This window comes from Hesperophylax consimilis, chromosome 10 (assembly GCF_061612785.1).
Source record: "Hesperophylax consimilis isolate HC1 chromosome 10, BYU_Hcon_1.0, whole genome shotgun sequence".
In the NCBI taxonomy this organism is placed as follows: Eukaryota; Metazoa; Arthropoda; class Insecta; order Trichoptera; family Limnephilidae; genus Hesperophylax; species Hesperophylax consimilis.
This window is the reverse complement of record NC_142845.1, coordinates 38,464,610-38,482,222: the sequence shown is the minus strand read 5'-3', so window position 1 is coordinate 38,482,222 and position 17,613 is coordinate 38,464,610. Positions and strand designations below refer to the sequence as shown.

The 17,613-nt window shown below is 38.9% G+C and overlaps 1 protein-coding gene across 5 annotated transcripts in view; it reads right to left on the bottom strand.

The window, feature by feature from the left end:
• Positions 1-1,462: 1,462 nt before the first annotated feature.
• LOC149420727 (rho guanine nucleotide exchange factor 10-like protein) overlaps positions 1,463-17,613 on the bottom strand; it is a 430,013-nt gene continuing 413,862 nt past the window's right edge. For all 5 annotated transcript variants that reach the window (XM_089636920.1, XM_089636921.1, XM_089636922.1 and 2 more), the window contains 9 exons: positions 13,836-14,095; positions 13,160-13,362; positions 12,914-13,073; positions 10,445-10,902; positions 10,136-10,346; positions 9,810-10,045; positions 6,387-6,653; positions 6,069-6,293; positions 1,463-5,958 (listed from right to left, as the gene is read on the bottom strand). In XM_089636920.1, the coding sequence (XP_089493046.1) occupies positions 4,096-5,958; positions 6,069-6,293; positions 6,387-6,653; positions 9,810-10,045; positions 10,136-10,346; positions 10,445-10,902; positions 12,914-13,073; positions 13,160-13,362; positions 13,836-14,095 (3,883 nt within the window). In that variant the 3' untranslated portion in view covers positions 1,463-4,095. The remainder of the gene's footprint in view (positions 5,959-6,068; positions 6,294-6,386; positions 6,654-9,809; positions 10,046-10,135; positions 10,347-10,444; positions 10,903-12,913; positions 13,074-13,159; positions 13,363-13,835; positions 14,096-17,613) is intronic.

The following is a 17,613-nucleotide window of genomic DNA, read 5'->3' as shown; positions in this document are numbered from 1 at the left end:
ATGGCTATTATTAAAATAATAATAAATTATTTATCCTATTACATACTATTTTCTATCAACAACCCGCAGGCAGCATTTGTGGGTAATATAACCAAGATTTACCTTTAATGAATTTTTAAAATAATCTACCCATGCAAAAAAAATGTACCAACTTAAGTAAAAAAAAATATTATTACTCGCTGTGTTGCCAAGACATATAATATATTTTTTAAATGCTGAACGGTCACTGTGGTTATAGTTATTTACTCCATGGTTAGGTTCTGCCCTATCAAAAATGTATTATTTAACTAAGTATGGTAGGTACCAAGTAGGTACTTTCAACACTTCTTTGAATGATATTAAATTATAGACAAAACAAAAGAACATTTTTTTCTTTAACTTAACTCAACTTTAACTGCTATTAAACTTGCATAAACTTTTCCCCAAATTGAGCAAAAATAATATTATAACAATAATTTACAGTTTATTGAAATTTAAAATATTTATCAGGTATCAGGAGGAATATAATTTGCATGAAAGAGTGTGTCGTTAGTGTTAAAAGATCCATCCTGAACCATGATGACCACTGTGGTAGCAAAACGTGATAAGAATGGAAGTGTTTTAACTAATATTAAAGAACATTTTTCTTCTGATGCCCTTAGCTTGGTACACAAACAAACAAATCAACAAAGCGGTCTTAGTGCGTATTATAATAATGTACTCCTGAAACATTTGCCCATGAATATAATCGTTTCGAACACAGTGTATAGGGAAAAAACACCAGCATTTAAATTTACTCCCAACATAAACCTAGAAGATATTGATTTATCTGGGTGTGATCATATTTTTGACAAAGATTGTCGCCCAAAGGCGGAAATTGTAGCAGGAATACGCAATTCATTAAAAACAAATAAGAGAAAAGCAAATACCAAATCAGTTGATTCATCCCAAGAGATAAGAATCAACACGGATTTGTCCCGTGTCTCAAGAGTTAAGAGTTATAAAGCTGAAACCCTCATTCGACATTTAGGATTCAAAGAAAATGACTGTCTGGCTGAATTTGATGCAAACGTAAATGAAAATGAACCAATACCATCTTCCGCATACGAATACACTTCTTTGGAGTTAAAAGGCCAACATGGAGAGATAAGTTACAACAAGGATTATGTAGAAGAAGAAACAATGGTAGAATCAAATGGATTGGAAGTCATCAACATTTGTAGGTACAATGAAACTCTAGAATATAGCACTAAATCCATTAAATGGAAGAAGCAAAAGATAACAGCCAACTTAAATAGAAAATAAATAGTATTGGAAATATATATATGAACCTATCAGACAAGTCTTGCTTGAATCTTGATGGAATCAAAAAGCTTCCATTGTAATAAGGAATGTACACATAATATTACAATCAGTCTCAAGCAAATTACAACATGGAAAACTTGAGTAATAAGAAGGCACTTTCAAAAATAAAACAAAGTAATCGATTTATAAACAATGTTTATTTAATATAACTTAAGAATACAACTTAAAATGTACGAAATAAAATATTATACTTACAGTTAAATGCTTTGACTACAATACACTGGTTTCTATGAATAAAGTTACTATGGCCAAAGAACAGCTTCCAACAACATCCATACAAGGTAGAAGTGATAATGACAAGAGATTTCAGGTAAATTTACACTTAGCAGTAAGAATCTACATTACATAAAGCTAATCTATGAATACGAGTAGATATTATTAGTCCCTACGCAATAATCACTTAACTGGCACAACTTGCTTGTTCACACACAGATTGCTTCTAAAGGTGGAGACGATTCTTTTCAGTCAGAAACTTGGCAAGCATATTAATTTCATGAATCAGAGATTAAAATGTTAGAAATACGTACATGGTATTTGTGGCTAGGGATTTAGGTAAACAAAGATGTTCACTAATATTCATTCCGTACTTAATAAGAATGTATATTCATATACAGTACAATGCTTTGTGGGTGTATTGTGTTCAAACTAAATGCGAATTTTAAATAATAAATTAGCATTAAAATTTATTATATATAAGGAAAGGGTGAAGAAGCAAAACTGCCACTATCCACCAATTATATGACTTGCATTAAAAAATATAAATACCATTTGCATATTACCCTTAAAAAAATTTTGTGGTTTTATTTTTTTATTGCGTGCATGTATTTTTAAATTGGTGGCCATATTGGATTTGCGAAGTACTTTTTTGTTTTCTGGCCTGATTGGTGTATTACCTCACCAAATTGGAAGAGGCAATTTTGCATTTGACCACCATTTTAAAAGTCGTTTTTGAATGGCTTAGAGGCGTTTTTGCATTGGTTTGAAGATTGTATAGTGTAGGGAGAGATATAGATTACCAATCATAGAGCTACAATTAGAGGCGCTACTGCAACTTGTTATACCATTAGAATGCGATAAGCAGTGCATATAGACCGGAATTGGTAGTTTCAGTTAGAGCGTTGAGAGAATTGGTGGTCAAAAAACGGAACCTATTTTTTCGCTTCATGTCTCGTCTAATTAAATACATCAATGTTACCAATCAATCAATCATTAGGTCAAAATGAACAAAGTGTGTATAGTGGCAGTTTTGTTTTTATACCCCCTCATGTGTCAAACATAAAAGAATTGTACTGTCACAATAAGTTGTGAGGAAAGGGGTACAGTTTCAAAGTGGAATTACATAACTTGTTGACAAGTAGAAATGGTTGATAGATATTACAGAGGAAACTAAGTGTGAGTGTCTATGGAACACAACTATAAATTAATTCAATTAATTTAATAAAATATTTTGTCAATGACTTATATGATAAATCTTGCAAATAGGTACACAATTTACACTTCTAATATACATAATATTACAGACAGATATCCATTGTCTAAAGGTGCCTTTAATAGAATGGCATTACATTTTCACTGAATACCTGAACCTAGCTCTATTTTATTCATTACATAAGCACCATTAAATACAAACATTGCAAATATGTTCAGTTCATCTACTTTACATATTTTAGACACTAAATTTCTGGATTTGCTACATCTTGGACGGGTTGTTTCACAGAATTTGAACAATTCATCAAATTTCAAAGTCGATTTTCAAGTTCTTTGAAGGTTCTATTCATGTTCTGTTATAATACCATTATTGGCCAGTTGTTTCACAAAACTTAAATACAGAACTTGAATAGAACCTTCACAGAACTTGAAAATCATCCTTGAAATTTTTCAAATTCTGTGAAACAACCCTTCCTAAATAAATGTAGTAAATCACTGCAGACAAACATTGGAGGGATATCTTTGGAAAACCAAAAACTAATATGAACATATGGGAAATATGTAAAAAGCATTGTTAACTTCTTTGTTGGAAATGCCAAGAAACAAAGAAAGAAGACAGGATTTTTGAAAGTATGTAATAAATACTCTTCAAGAATATTGTCGCCTAAGGGGTACCTAAAAGTCGTCTAAGGGTACCTAAAAGTCGTCTAAGGGTACCGAAAAAACTAATATTTAAATAAAACAAGTTTTTTTATGTTTTCATATTAGCTAAGTACCATTATCATGCATATTTATTACGAAATACATAATAAATAAATGTGTATCTTCCTTCACATAAGTAAAAGTTAAACTTATACATTTGAATGTTTAGTATTTGAAAACATTGCATTGTTGATATTATTATTTACAAATGTTTGTTATTTACAACAGTAAATTTAAATATGTATGTATAAAAATACATGTGCAGGTTATGCACAATCTCTTCAACAATAAATTAAATAAAACACTAAGAGCTATGACGCAGTTGTTACAACGTGCAAAACATTGGGTTATCTGTAAAGATAGTATAATTCATAATTAGGACCAATCAATTAGCAAGGCAATCAATCTACATGTTAACATCCTAAATTCTCAGTTCAAGCAAACGGGTTGCGGTTTATACAAAGATTCTACACTCTTACTTAAGCAAGTCAACGCAAATACAGGTATTTCAAAGAAAACTGCTGCATTTCTAGGCCACTACTAAATATTTAACCGAGTAATATTCTATGAATATACAAAATTTACAAAAAATATGAATTATTCACATAAAAAATTTAGTCCTTATAACTTGGTTTCCCAGACAACGACATGGGCATCCATCTTGTTGGGATCCTTGGAAGGCTGCGGCACGGAGCCCCTCTGCTTGTCCAGAGAGCAGCTAGACTGCCTCCAGTTGACATAGCCCCTTCCTCCCATCAACGTGATCACCGTCTTCTTAGTGCTGTCGTTGTTGTTGGCGTTGTTCCCTTTGCCGTTAATGCTCTTCTTGTTCTTGTTGGCGTTGCCTTTGTCAGCCACCTCCTGGGCCACCGAGTTACTCCTCGACACCGACCTGCTGCTGGGGGTGACGTTCAATGCGTTTCCATTGTGAAGGGAGGACGTTATATTAGCAACATTCACACTAATATTCACCACATCCGCATTCCCATTACTGAGCTGGATGGTTCGACTAGCGTTGCTGTTGTTGCGGGAAACACTACGGCCAATTCCTCCTCTCAGAGCCATGCTCTCCTCGCTTCCCGAAGAAGTGTACAGGCTCGAAGAGCGCGAGTCCACAGACCAGTTGGACAGATCCAGAGAGCGAGGTCTGGACACTTTCATCCTCAACTTGCGATCGAGCGTGCTGACCTTGGCGGGAATAGCGGCGAGTTCAGGGTCGCTGCGACGCAACGTCTCGTAGTTTGGTTCGCCCAGTGTACCAGCCTCTCCCTCGCAGTCCTTGACGTACATCAGCTCCTCGTAGAGGCCGTACACATCGCAGGTGTCTCCCGAACCTTGGGAGGAGGTGGTGGAACAGAACAGGGCACCTCCGGCCCCCACGCCCAGGCCCCTCGGGAGAGTTTTAGACAAACGAGACATTTCATTATCTTTGGAACGACGCCGCCTGAGAACAACAGGGCTGCTCGTCAGCTGATGTTTCAGTTTTGCAGAAATTGTTTGCATGGTATTGTCAGAATGTTGCTTCTCCAGTTTTTGTTTCTCCGTTTCTTTTTTATCGGTCGAATCTGCAACCTTTTCTTCGATAGTAGTAGTCTTTTCCGCTGTACTTGTGGGTTCTTTAGGTTCAGAGTCTTTGGACACGAGAGCGGGAACATCTTTGTTCGGTTGAATATTATAATACGGATTGACATTGTAGGTCTTGGGTTGTAGAGCCAGGAGGAAAGTGATGGGGCCAAAGTGAGAATGGTAAGAAATGTTAACGCGGCCGCTGATGATGGGCACTCCCTCCAACCGGGGCAGCGGAATAGTTAGACTGATACCAGCGCTGGTGCCCACCCACAGAAGGCCACGGCAAGCCAGAAGTGCTGACACAGTCACGGCGCTGCGTCCTCCGCTGGTGGAACAGTCTCGCCCACTGGAGTTACCGTTGCCCATCACGCGCAAAACATTGGAGGCCAGGTTGATATCTTGCAAGTGTTTGAATGTCTCCGTATGGTACAAGCAGATGGTGCTAGAGTTCTTCAGGGAGATCCACAGTCCAACACCGGAGTGTGCCATCAGGTTAACATTGCCTACATGTTCGTGTTGCACGCTGAAACTCTTCTGGATGTCTCCCGTGAGGCCGCTAACAACCCACACCTTCTTCCCGCAAGCCGCGTACACACTCATGTTGATGGGGAGAAGACAAGACACAGGCTCCGTGCCAAGGTTGATGATGACGGGCTCCTTGAGAGACCACGCTCCGCTCATATCTCGGTGGAAGATGAGGATGTTGCCATTTCCCAGGGCGACAAAGACACAGTCGCAGTGGTATTTGATCTGCGTGATTACTCCCGGTACGGTAGTTTGTGAGATTTGATCCTGTTTCTCTGGTTCAGCAGCTGCATAAAGAAAAATCTTTCTCGTGTCGGTTCCGAGCCATACGGAATCGCAAGTTGATAAATTTTCCTCAGAAACACCTTTCACAAATTCCATGGCAGTCACCTGCAACAAATTTAAGAAATGCTCCTTATGATGGTATTTAATACATATCAATAATAAACATCAGTTACAATCCGGAGACTGTTTTAGTCAGAATGTCAGAATGTAATTACCTGAGTCTCCACCAGATCGAAGGCCCCCACATCCCTGAGCTGGGCAGCGTGCTGGTTGTGCTGGGCCAGCACGGCGATGTGACTGCTGGCTCCGTCGGTGGTGCATACCCAGAGGTATCCTCGCGGGCCCTTTCGCCTGCGTGCACGAACCGCTGCCCCAACTGCCCCCGCCCCCCCTCCCACGCACGCCGGAGGGCTCACACTGTAGTAGCAGCCACAGCGCACCTGCAAACCATACAACACACATACATTAGTCACACGATCATTATTACATCACTTAATTCATCATTAGCGAGTTGTAAAAGTAGGAAAACATACTTCAGTTTGATGCTGTGATTTGTAAACAGGTTGAGCCTTGACAAACAGCGGCATCTTGGTGGATGGCCTCTGCTCCGTCTCCAGCACCTCCCAGGCTGGGGAATTATTGGGGTCGAGAGCCAGCTGGGCCAGGCGCAGCTCCGTCACCCAGTCCTTCTTTACGCTGGGGTTCTCCGTCTGGAATGTGTACGTGTCCTCCTTGCCCGCCTTGCGCGCCACGATCTGCAGGCAGCACGAGTCCACCCACGCCATCTCCTCGTCTTTCCTCTGCAACAGAACAACACCAGTCAATAATCATTCTTTGAATTGGCTCTAACCATTAATCAACTCTCTCTAATCGTTCTCTACATATATGCTATTCTTGAGAGTAATCCATTAAAAAGATAACTACTACATTTCCAACCAATATAAACATGAAAACAATAACATTATTTCAACAAAATGTTTAACAATGCTGCCTTAATGGCAGTTATATAACGCCGTCTCCTGTGGGCGACATAAAAAATGGAGTGATTCCAAGATTATAATTAAGAGCAAACTAGATTTGAGTTCGAACTGTGGATCATAGATGTCAATTATATGTTTGAAATTATTTGTTTTTCAAATAAATGCTGACATAATGGTTTATGGTAGTTTCAAAATGGAAGGTTTAAATTGGAAAGGACTTTTCGCTGGTTCAGAAATTGGTAAGTTTGTTATATTTTTAGCTTAACTGTTAATATGTGTACTTTTTAGTATTCTAATATGTTTATTAAAATAAACTATAAATTTTATATAAATATAATAGTTTTTTTATATTCTAAAACTATAATTTTAAAACAAAGGCGTAATTGCGTTTCTCTGTAAAAACAAAAGATTTATTAACAATACGTATTTACAACTCTTAAAGATCACATTATCTGTTGACAAAAGATTCATTCACCTGTAAAAACAAAAGAAACAACATTTAAAGCCCTTATTTCAGGTTTCTTAATAATGTGAGATATTATATTCAGGTGTATTCGGTGTATTTAATGAAATAATGATGACCCTTTTACTTTTATATCTCGCTTTAATTCGCTAATGCCAAAGCTGTCAGCAGTGACATCTAGTGGGCCACCAACTAACTTGTCGGTAAGGCGGCAAATTCAAACTTAAGGAAAGCACTCCTAAGTGGTTTTCTTTACGTAAATATCACCAAATGATATATTTTTGATATTTTGTCATTCATGTATTCGAAAAATCTTGAAAAAAAGTTGTATGTTTCCCTCCAGGAGACATCGGGTTTTAGTGTCAAAAATTTCCCCACTTTAACCATGTTAATATTCAGTTTGTTCATGATTTTCTTTCATAAATATTTAATAACTTTTACAAATTAACAAATGTATGCAACTTTATTTGATAGGTTTTCTATTTCCAAATTCTGATGCATTTTTTAATTTTGTCAATATGGAGGTGAATGGAAATCTGAATGTGACCGACATCAGTCTCAGTGCTGATGAGAATCAGGCTTTTGGATATACTTCACACTAAAGCACAATGTCAAGGTAAACAGAATCCCCAAAGACAAGGTCCATTGACCAGCCTGTGAGAAATGATGGCCAATAAGCTATTACAAAATGGTTTGACAATCGCCTAGTTATATTGATTTCTAGTAGCGGTGGTCGATATATAATGGTTGATAGACCAGCACCCCGTGGGCAGTGTTGATATGTAAGATTGGATAATAAGCACCTACAGAATAATAAGTGCACGGATCAAAAAATTGACAGAATGCAGACGAGATCAGGTGACATTTCGATGGCTGCATCTCGGATAGAATACAGAAGAGATCAGGTGACATTTCGATGGCTGCATCTCGGATAGAATACAGAAGAGATCAGGTGACATTTCAATGGCTGCATCTTGGATAGAATACAGAAGAGATCAGGTGACATTTCGATGGCTGCATCTTGGATAGAATACAGAAGAGATCAAGTGACATTTCGATGGCTGCATCTTGGATAGAATACAGAAGAGATCAGGTGACATTTCGATAGCTGCATCTTGGATAGAATACGGAAGAGATCAGGTGACATTTCGATGGCTGCATCTTGGATAGAATACAGAAGAGATCAGGTGACATTTCGATGGCTGCATCTTGGATAGAATACAGAAGAGATCAGGTGACATTTCGATGGCTGCATCTTGGATAGAATACAGAAGAGATCAAGTGACATTTCGATGGCTGCATCTTGGATAGAATACAGAAGAGATCAGGTGACATTTCGATAGCTGCATCTTGGATAGAATACGGAAGAGATCAGGTGACATTTTGATGGCTGCATCTTGGATAGAATACGGAAGAGATCAGGTGACATTTCGATGGCTGCATCTCGGATAGAATACAGACAAGATCAGATAGCATTGAAAACTGCCAAGAAGGATATTTTGGATAACTTAGATTTCAAAGTTCAAATCGAAGAACTTCTAATACACAATCGTTCCCAAGTACCTGATCCAAACTCTGATTCCGAATGTGAGCCTGTACCTGCACCAAAGTTACTTCCCACACCCAGATTTTCTTTTTCTTTCGCCAGGAAGAAAAAAGGTATTTCACATGCCGATTATCTCGCATTCACAAACCAAAAATCGTTGTCGCTTCCCTGGTGTAGCTCTAACGCAGCCCGTGTGCTGTGCTCAACATGTAAAGTTTTCTTATGTTTGCGGGATAAAAGAGATCATTACCAACTATATCATGAACTTAATGTTATACTGTTTGTACCAATCAAATTTATCAAACTTTCGCATAGGTAGGTAGGTATTCATTAGAATAAATAATTATGTACAAGCTTTGTTTCATTGGATTTCATATTTGGTTTGCCTTTACGGATCCGTAATAAAACATGTAACAAACTAATACATATGTATAACAGAAATGAATAACTTTAGTCCGCCTCAGCACGGGTCACCCTAGTGAGGAGGACTAACAGTTACAATTTACTAGATATACATATATTCACTATCATATTTTGTATGTACAATGTTTAAATAGTCTCTATAGTAAAAAAATAAAAAATGTAATATGTCTCAAAACTTTAATGAAACGTTTTGCAAAAAGTCATTATCATATTATTTTAATACATTTATATCCAGTATAAATGTATTTTTGTTTTTTATATGCTAGAGACACAGTGTCTCTCTCCTAGAAGAGAAATACGATTTTCAAAAAACTATGCATACAATAACTTTTAATTTTTATTAAAATCATGTGTGATATTTTTAAAATACAAATTTACAATAAAATGTTAAATTTGAAACACTTTTTTCCCTTGGTCCCTGGGGTTAGGAGGATAATGCCCAACTTTTATAATAAATAATAACAAAAGCAAGTATAAATACATACATACATAATGAAGACGCATCAACAACTATTAGATAGAATAAAACAGGCATTGGGCTCACTTGGATACTCTTCTGGATCTGCTGCAGTATCCTGCGGGTGACGTCCTGGCCAAGTTCGCTGTACTGTCCCCGCAGGCTGCCCGCCAGGTCGGCGATGCGCGACACCACCTCGTAGTCGTGCATCAGCACCGACATTTCCCCGCACAGCGAGTCTGCTCCCACCACACCGCCCCCCCCACCCCCACCCACACCTTCTCCCGACCCAGTGGACTTGAGGCTGCCGCCGCGGTGAAGCCCTGCAAACAAACAATTAGATGTGTGAGTAAGTATCTCAACCCGACTCGAGTATTGTATATCATATAGGTGGTCAGTTGAATTGAACTCACCAGCCGTGAGTATCCTACTGAGGGTGGGTGAAGCACTGCTGTCCACTATCTCCAGGTCGGCCACGGGGTGCATCCACTTGAGGCTGAGGCGCTCGCTGGCTCCAAACTCCTCGGACTGGCGAGGCGCCACTGACACACACACTACCAGATCGTTCAGTAGTAGCAGCCGCCGAGACTTGCTCTTTGTTATCATACCGGCTTGATTGAATTCCTGAAATTCAATATAAATATTATATTATAAACACTGAATCAGTGGGAATCAGTGCTGCAATTACTAAGATAGATATCTGTATAATATGTATGGCTCACAAGCTGGGTAACGTTGTCTTCGCGCAGCAGATGGCGGTTGCCGTCAGTGAGAGGACGTGCCGAGGAGAACTTAGCACTGACATGGCGCAGCATCTCGCGGAAGGCCTGCGTCTGCTCCGCCTCGCGCTTCCTCTCGTTCAGCATCTCCGCCAGGCTCTCCAGCTGTGTCAGGGCTAGCTGCAGAGACATGCGGTCGTGGTGGCCCTGCGGAGTGTGCTTCAGGAGGTCCTGAAGGAACAGAATGAACTGGGGAAACCTCTGCACGGGCTTGACCATGAGCCCGAAGAAAGAGAGGCGGTCATGGGCGCTGATCTGCTTCACCTTGAGGAAGTCCGCCAGCGCCGACTTGCGCTTGGCCTCCATCTTGGCCAGGTCCATGGCCACTGAGAAGTTGTTGATGAAGCCCGAGTAAATGTCTAACACAATGGCTTTGGAAAACGAAGCCACGAAGACATCACCTACAAAATATTATTAAATATTAGTAAAAGCAGATACTCCATTAGTGTCAGTTTTTTTGTATTTCTTTGCCAAACAAACTTTGGAAAAATTAGTAGAATTTTTGATATTGACGAATTTGTTAGATACTTCATTTTAATAATTTGCAGAAAAGCGAATGAGCAAATTATTATAAAAACTCTTAAAACAAACTAGTTATGTAATTCTGTTAATACTCAGTAATAAAAGCGATTAAACATGGAACAATAGGAAAATCCATAAAAAAAAGTTTAAAAAAAAAATTCTAAAATAACATATCTAAAGATGAATTGGCCAGGCTGAACATTTTTAAATCCTTTTTTCAAAAAAAGTTATCTCGCCACAATTTATATTAAAGTTTAGTAAGCAGGAAACATTGATAAAAAATGTATAATTATTTATTTAAAATAAAGTTTTAAAAACATGGTATAAAATTTAATTAAAAGATATTTGTTTTTTTATAAAAACATGTTCATAAAATTATTCAATATTAAAGGAATATAAAGGTAATTTTTTAGTCAATTCAGTTTCTAAAGAGACGGTTACCGTCCATGGCGGTAGGTATGAATAATAATATTACTGAAACTGTAATTAAATTATAACATGCTGCATTATTATTTGCCTCAACGATTGCAAGTTGCGAAGATAATTGAATCAAAATGCAATTTGGTCGGGGAATACCATTATTAGTTACTATCCATCTCATCAAATTATATACAATATAATTTAGCCTGGGTACTCCTAGTCCTAGTCCTAGTAATGAGGCGATGGAGTAGTTAGAAGTACAAGTTTCATAACAATGTTAACTGTGACGTTTGGCGTATCGATAAAGTATCACAGGGCGCGAGGGAGGCGTACGAGGCAGCGTAGAGTAATTTCACCATTCTAAGATCCTTTACTAATACTTTTACGGGGGCCGTGTCTTCAACGCATGCATAAGTGTTCGAGTATTCGTTGGAGGCACATCATTGGCTGGACGATGCGTTTAGGCAGTGCACATGTCCAAACCAAACGGCAACATTTCAATCTACACTACAGGAAGTTCATAAACTTGTAGTTTTTGGCTAATTGTTTTCATTGCAAAACATGGACATGGTATTCGTTTGCAACGACAAGCCAAATAAGTTATTACTAATGTGGTGGAACATATCCCGATTAAAAAATATATTTATAAGAAGGTATCGGAGGAGACCGGCCTATCGGCGATATCAATAAAAACATTAGAAGCGGGGAAAGCACAAAAATTTTGAATTCCTCCATAAAGAAGTGGAAATGTTTATGTATGAAAACTAATGTTGACAAATTTGTAATTCGACCAGAAATTTACAATGTGATTCAAAATGTTTCTGCATAAACCTCGCCTGAAGATTAATAAAATTGTAACGTATATTACAGATTTATATGATCCTATTACAATACACATGGCATAAATTTGATGACTTTAAATATTTAACAATAATATATTTTAGAGTCTGAAATGAGAGCCTGAAATGACTCTTGAAACCTTCAAGGCCAATGATGAAAATGTCAAGAGACCTGGAGATTTCATTTAGCAGCACCATACCTCTTTTCATGCTATGCTGGACCAGAGAGTCCGTTCTGTAATGTGGATGTCGACCCTAGTGGTAGTTATTTTCGGTACAAACAACTTATAGCATTTCTATATTTCTGAGCAGTGCTTACTGCTTAGGTTGCCACCATATCTTCGGCGTAAATAAAAGGTTTTGTAGCATCACGAAACGTACATAAAGATGGATGTCTAAACATCCAAACGCCCTAAGGCGGCTATTATGCCATCCTGCATATGGACGGCTATGACTTAACTCATTGTTCGAAATTGGTACCCTTAAATATATTAATGTACTTTTGAGCAAGGTTAATACGAACCATCCTATACTCGAGGATCTTGTAATGGCGAAAGTACTCTACAACGCCTCGCGGAGAGTTGAAGGATGAAGAATGGATGAAGTTAATTGGAGGAGGGGAGGGACTGACCTAGCTTCTCGTCGCGGTCCCAGGCGCGCACGCAGTCGGCCAGCGCGATGCGAAACAGAGTATGGCACTGCAGGATGTCGGGCAGGCGGTGGAACAGAGTGCCAATCTTGGCCCCACTCAGGATGGCCGGGCTGCTCTCTTCCAGGGGCTTCTTGTAGTCCTGGTGACAAGCGAGCAAATAGTAATAAACACAGTACTAACAGATAATGTTGGCCTAAGTGTGGGTAGGTATGTATATGTACTCACATTGACCAGGCGTTGCAGCGTGGCTACGTAGGAGTTCTCGCTGTGCACAATGGCGGCCACAATGTGCCGGCGCTTCAGGTCCTGCGGGCTGAGGCCGGGCGGGGGCGCAGGCAGCGCAGGGGGCGCCTGGCGCCGCTCCCAGCGCCCCAGGGCTGTCAGCCCCGCCAGCCCGCTCAGCCCGGGCCCGCACACCGTATCCTCGTCTACCTGTAAATCAATATAACCCAATAAAGTACAGGTAAAATACTACCAAAATGCAGAGTCTGCTACAAAATCTATCAGAGGCTGCATTTTGGTAGTATTAGGCTCAAAGTGGTGGAAACCTCCTCTGTGGGGGAGGAAGGGGGGAATTTTCGAAATTTAGATTACAAATTAAGTTGAGTGAGAGCAGATTTGATCAGACTGACAAATTTACATTTACCAGACGTTTTGTCACGATTTTACCATCGGGTCGAATATTGCCGGCCACCTCACAACTGGCATTGTGACAGCCGGCCAACAATAAAAGTATCAATATGTTTTCATATAACGCTGATGAAGGTTCAGGGTGATCCGGAACCGGTTGGTTTTATATTTTAAAAATATATACAATAAAGTGGTATAAAAAAGAATGAATAATAATAGGTAGTGTGAACAGTTAGAGCCGACAACCGACCAACGGCAAAAGTGTAGGGACTTGCCTCGGGCAGCTGCGGCATCTTGGCCGGGCAGGGCTCCGCAGCCACGTCGTACTGGTGTCCGGAGCCCCGGCGCACGCTGAACCAGCGACTCAGGCGGCCCCCGGGGCTCAGGTCCCCTGGCAGCGAGGCGCAATCCGGCGCGGGCGGCGCGGCGGGCCCCAGGCCTCCGCCCCCACCCCCGCCCCCGCCCCCGGAGCGCCACCGGTCGCACAGCGTGCGTGCCTTGTTCAGCGTGTTGCGCAGGTTGCCATTGCTTCTGTAACAAGACAAGACAACACACATTATGAGCAATGAATCTCCAACATAATACTGCTTTCTATTACGAGACAAGAAGAGTCAGAGTGACCTCGACCACAATGACCTTAACTTTATATTTATTACACACGCCGATCATTTATTTTCATCAATAGTACAAGTCAAATGAGACGATAATATAAAATGCGCTTCAATTACTTAACCGGTAAACGGATCTAAGAACACTCGATGAAAAATGTAAATCGATTAAGACAGATTTACTAAAGAGAGCCTCATTATGCAACGGGGAATTAATCGATCGCGCGATGGGACCACAGGCGTATCAAGTGGTAACTTGGCATTCAACACTTTCTCAACTCTCTTTGAAATCAAATACCACCCAGGAAAGCGACGCGACCATTGTAAAGGGCCTCAGCATTGGATGTTTGTTTGGCATTGTGGCATTGTGGCATTATGGCGGCCGACAGACCAACCTTTCAAAGAGTGGATAATAATTCTCCACAATGCAGCGCTGATTAAAGATGCACCCGCTCAATCAATGCCCATTACAAAACGGGGCGGCTGTTCCAAAACAATAATGGACCCTCTCGCAAAAGCACAAAAATCACTTCTAAGGGTCATCCTTAAGAAACCCTTCAGGTATCCCAGTGATTTATTATTTGGAGAGATGCGAGTTCTTGATGTACGGCAACTATACATAAGAAAAATTATTTTACACACACAAAAACACCGACACCAATATCTATCCATTGATCATCTCCACAACACCCGCCATGCAGGGAGGAATCCAGTGGTTCCACCTACTATAAACACATCACATGCCCAAAGACAATACTCCTACTTAGGGCCTAAATTGTTCAACATCATACCCGATACATGGAAACTGAAAAGTGCAAGCACTTTACGGAAATGGGTTAGCAATTGGCTTCTAGACATGGGGAGAGTCAAGAGCGAACATATGCTAACGCAATCTCACATACCTAATATGTACTAAAAAGTCTAAGTTATGCAAAAAAAAAAAATATATATATATATGTATGTAAGTATATATATGTATGTATATGTGTGTGTGTGTGTATATGTATGTGTGTGTGTGTTACATGTGCACACACATATATGTGTGTGTGTATGTACACACACACATGTGTGTGTGTGTATATGTATATATATGTATATGTATATATATGTATATATATATATATTGACCTCTTCCCGTAGTATGTTGATCCAGTAAGAAGTTGTTAGACTATGTTGATCCACCTTTAACACCATATAACTTGGCTATTGTGGAATACATCTGAATGAATTGACAACAGTGGTACAATAATTATCAATGTTGCCAGTTTGCCAGAAAAACCATTTGATATACTGTTCATAAAATTTTCTAAATTTGTATGGAAATCGGATGCATAATTTATGTTGATCTACCTAAATTGGCATACTTATGTTGATCTCATATATATTGATCTATTCCCGTAGTATGTTGATCCAGGTAAGAAGTTATTGGACAAAGTTGATCTGTGTCCCTATATATGGTTTTACTAAATGAACCAATCAAGAGCAATCGGTGGACTGTTCATCACAAGGTTTTATCTGATTCCGTAATCTTTTGTGATATTGAACTCAAAGTATTAGTCTCTAGAGTCGGATATCGCATGAAATGACTGTGAGATGGTACCGTTTCAAATCAAAATGACGTGTTCATTCGACTGTTTGTTGCTTGAATTGTTTATAAGAAATGTATGCGTATTTAGATTGAAACGAAACTTTCGCAAAAATCAAATCCATTAAAAAAATACCTACTGCGTGGCGGGCCGGATCGAAAGAGACTGGTTGAGGGATACCTTTCGACCATCAAAATCCAAAATGGCGGCAAAAGGCATAATGTTATATGGGAAATATTGAACTTGCATCTATTACCATCTCTCCTGATTACGCTTCGTGACTTAGTAGGGGTGGCCGGGTTCTTGGTTATAATGGGTAATTAATGGATGATTGGACGAGGTTGGAGCTAAGAAAAAACTGTCCAAAGAAGCGAAGCTAGCAGTCCACAATGGAGTGCTGGTACCTACCCTAATATATGGAAGTGAGGCATGGAACTGGCAGAAGAAGGCTGAAAGTAGACTGAATACTGTAGAAATGAGATCCCTGAGGCATATGTACGGTAAAATCATGTATGACGAAATGTGCGTATGCTGTGTCTATTCTACAGATATTTTATTAGAGCCTGTTAAAAGGAGCTAGCAGCATTGATCCCCAGTGCACCGTGCACGTGCTTGATACTCGACAACTGCTTGATACTCGACAACTCGACGGACACGAGCGGATTGATGTTATCGATACATATATGAACGGGTCGTTTCTCCGACTCGTTTTATCGTAAGTCGGCTCGTATGTGGAACGAGCTATCGGCATCTGTTTTTCCTCCTCCATATAATCCGGGCCTCTTTAAGACCCGCATTAATAAATTCATTCCTACAGACCCTATCTTAATCCGCCCCATAACGCTGCCCAACTGGGTGGAGACATAGTTTCTATGTATTTAACGTATAAAGACAAGGGCACTCTTGTGAGAGGTGTCACATAAAAAAGTCATACCTCCGAATTTGAATATAGAGACATACAAAATGATCTATATTATAAGCAATGAATCCACCCATCTTTTATCGATTATCACATTATTTTAGAATTTAAAAAAACTCGTAAGCTTAATAATCGCAGAACTCAACTCAACTTCAAATATTAATATTCTGTATAAACGATTGTTACATCTTACCGGAGATGACCAGATAAATCATCAAAATGATAATTCATCACATCTTTAAAAAGTTATGTAAAGTCATGGAAAGTGATGAAACAAAAACATTATTAACTGGGTTAAGTAGGTTAGGTTCGGTTAGGTTTAAATTTTTTATTCATCGTTTCTAATGACTTTACATCACTTTTTAAAGGTGTGTTGAATTGTCACTGTGTTGAGTTATCATGGAACCCTTACCGGAAATGTTTATATTTTAAAGTTCTCTAAATAAAATGAAATGCTCTTAAAAGAAACATCTCATATTTAATATTATACAACAATATGACCGGAAGTCGGCATCTTTCTTTGAAATAAATAAATCATAAACTAAAAAACAGCTACAAGGTGGTTACAAATGCAATTATATTTAATCAATTTGTTCGATTATATTTTATATGAAGTTTTTTTTACAGTGGGCCAAATGAATTCTATATGTGGCCAATTGAACCAATTCAACCAAAGTTGTCCAATTTTAATAACTTCGACGAGGAAAAGAAGTTTTTTAATTAGTTGAATAATAATTTTTCAAAATTTCAATTATGTTTAACGTAATACACTATCTGGCATCAAAAAAATCAGTCTAGTCACGAACCGTAACTATTTAGTGTAATAAAATAAAAAAATAAAATTATGTTTATATCATAGTTTGCTTTAATCTCAATAAAAAAGAAGGAAAAAAGTTTTTTTTTTATGAATGAGATAAAACTTTCCCCCAAACAACG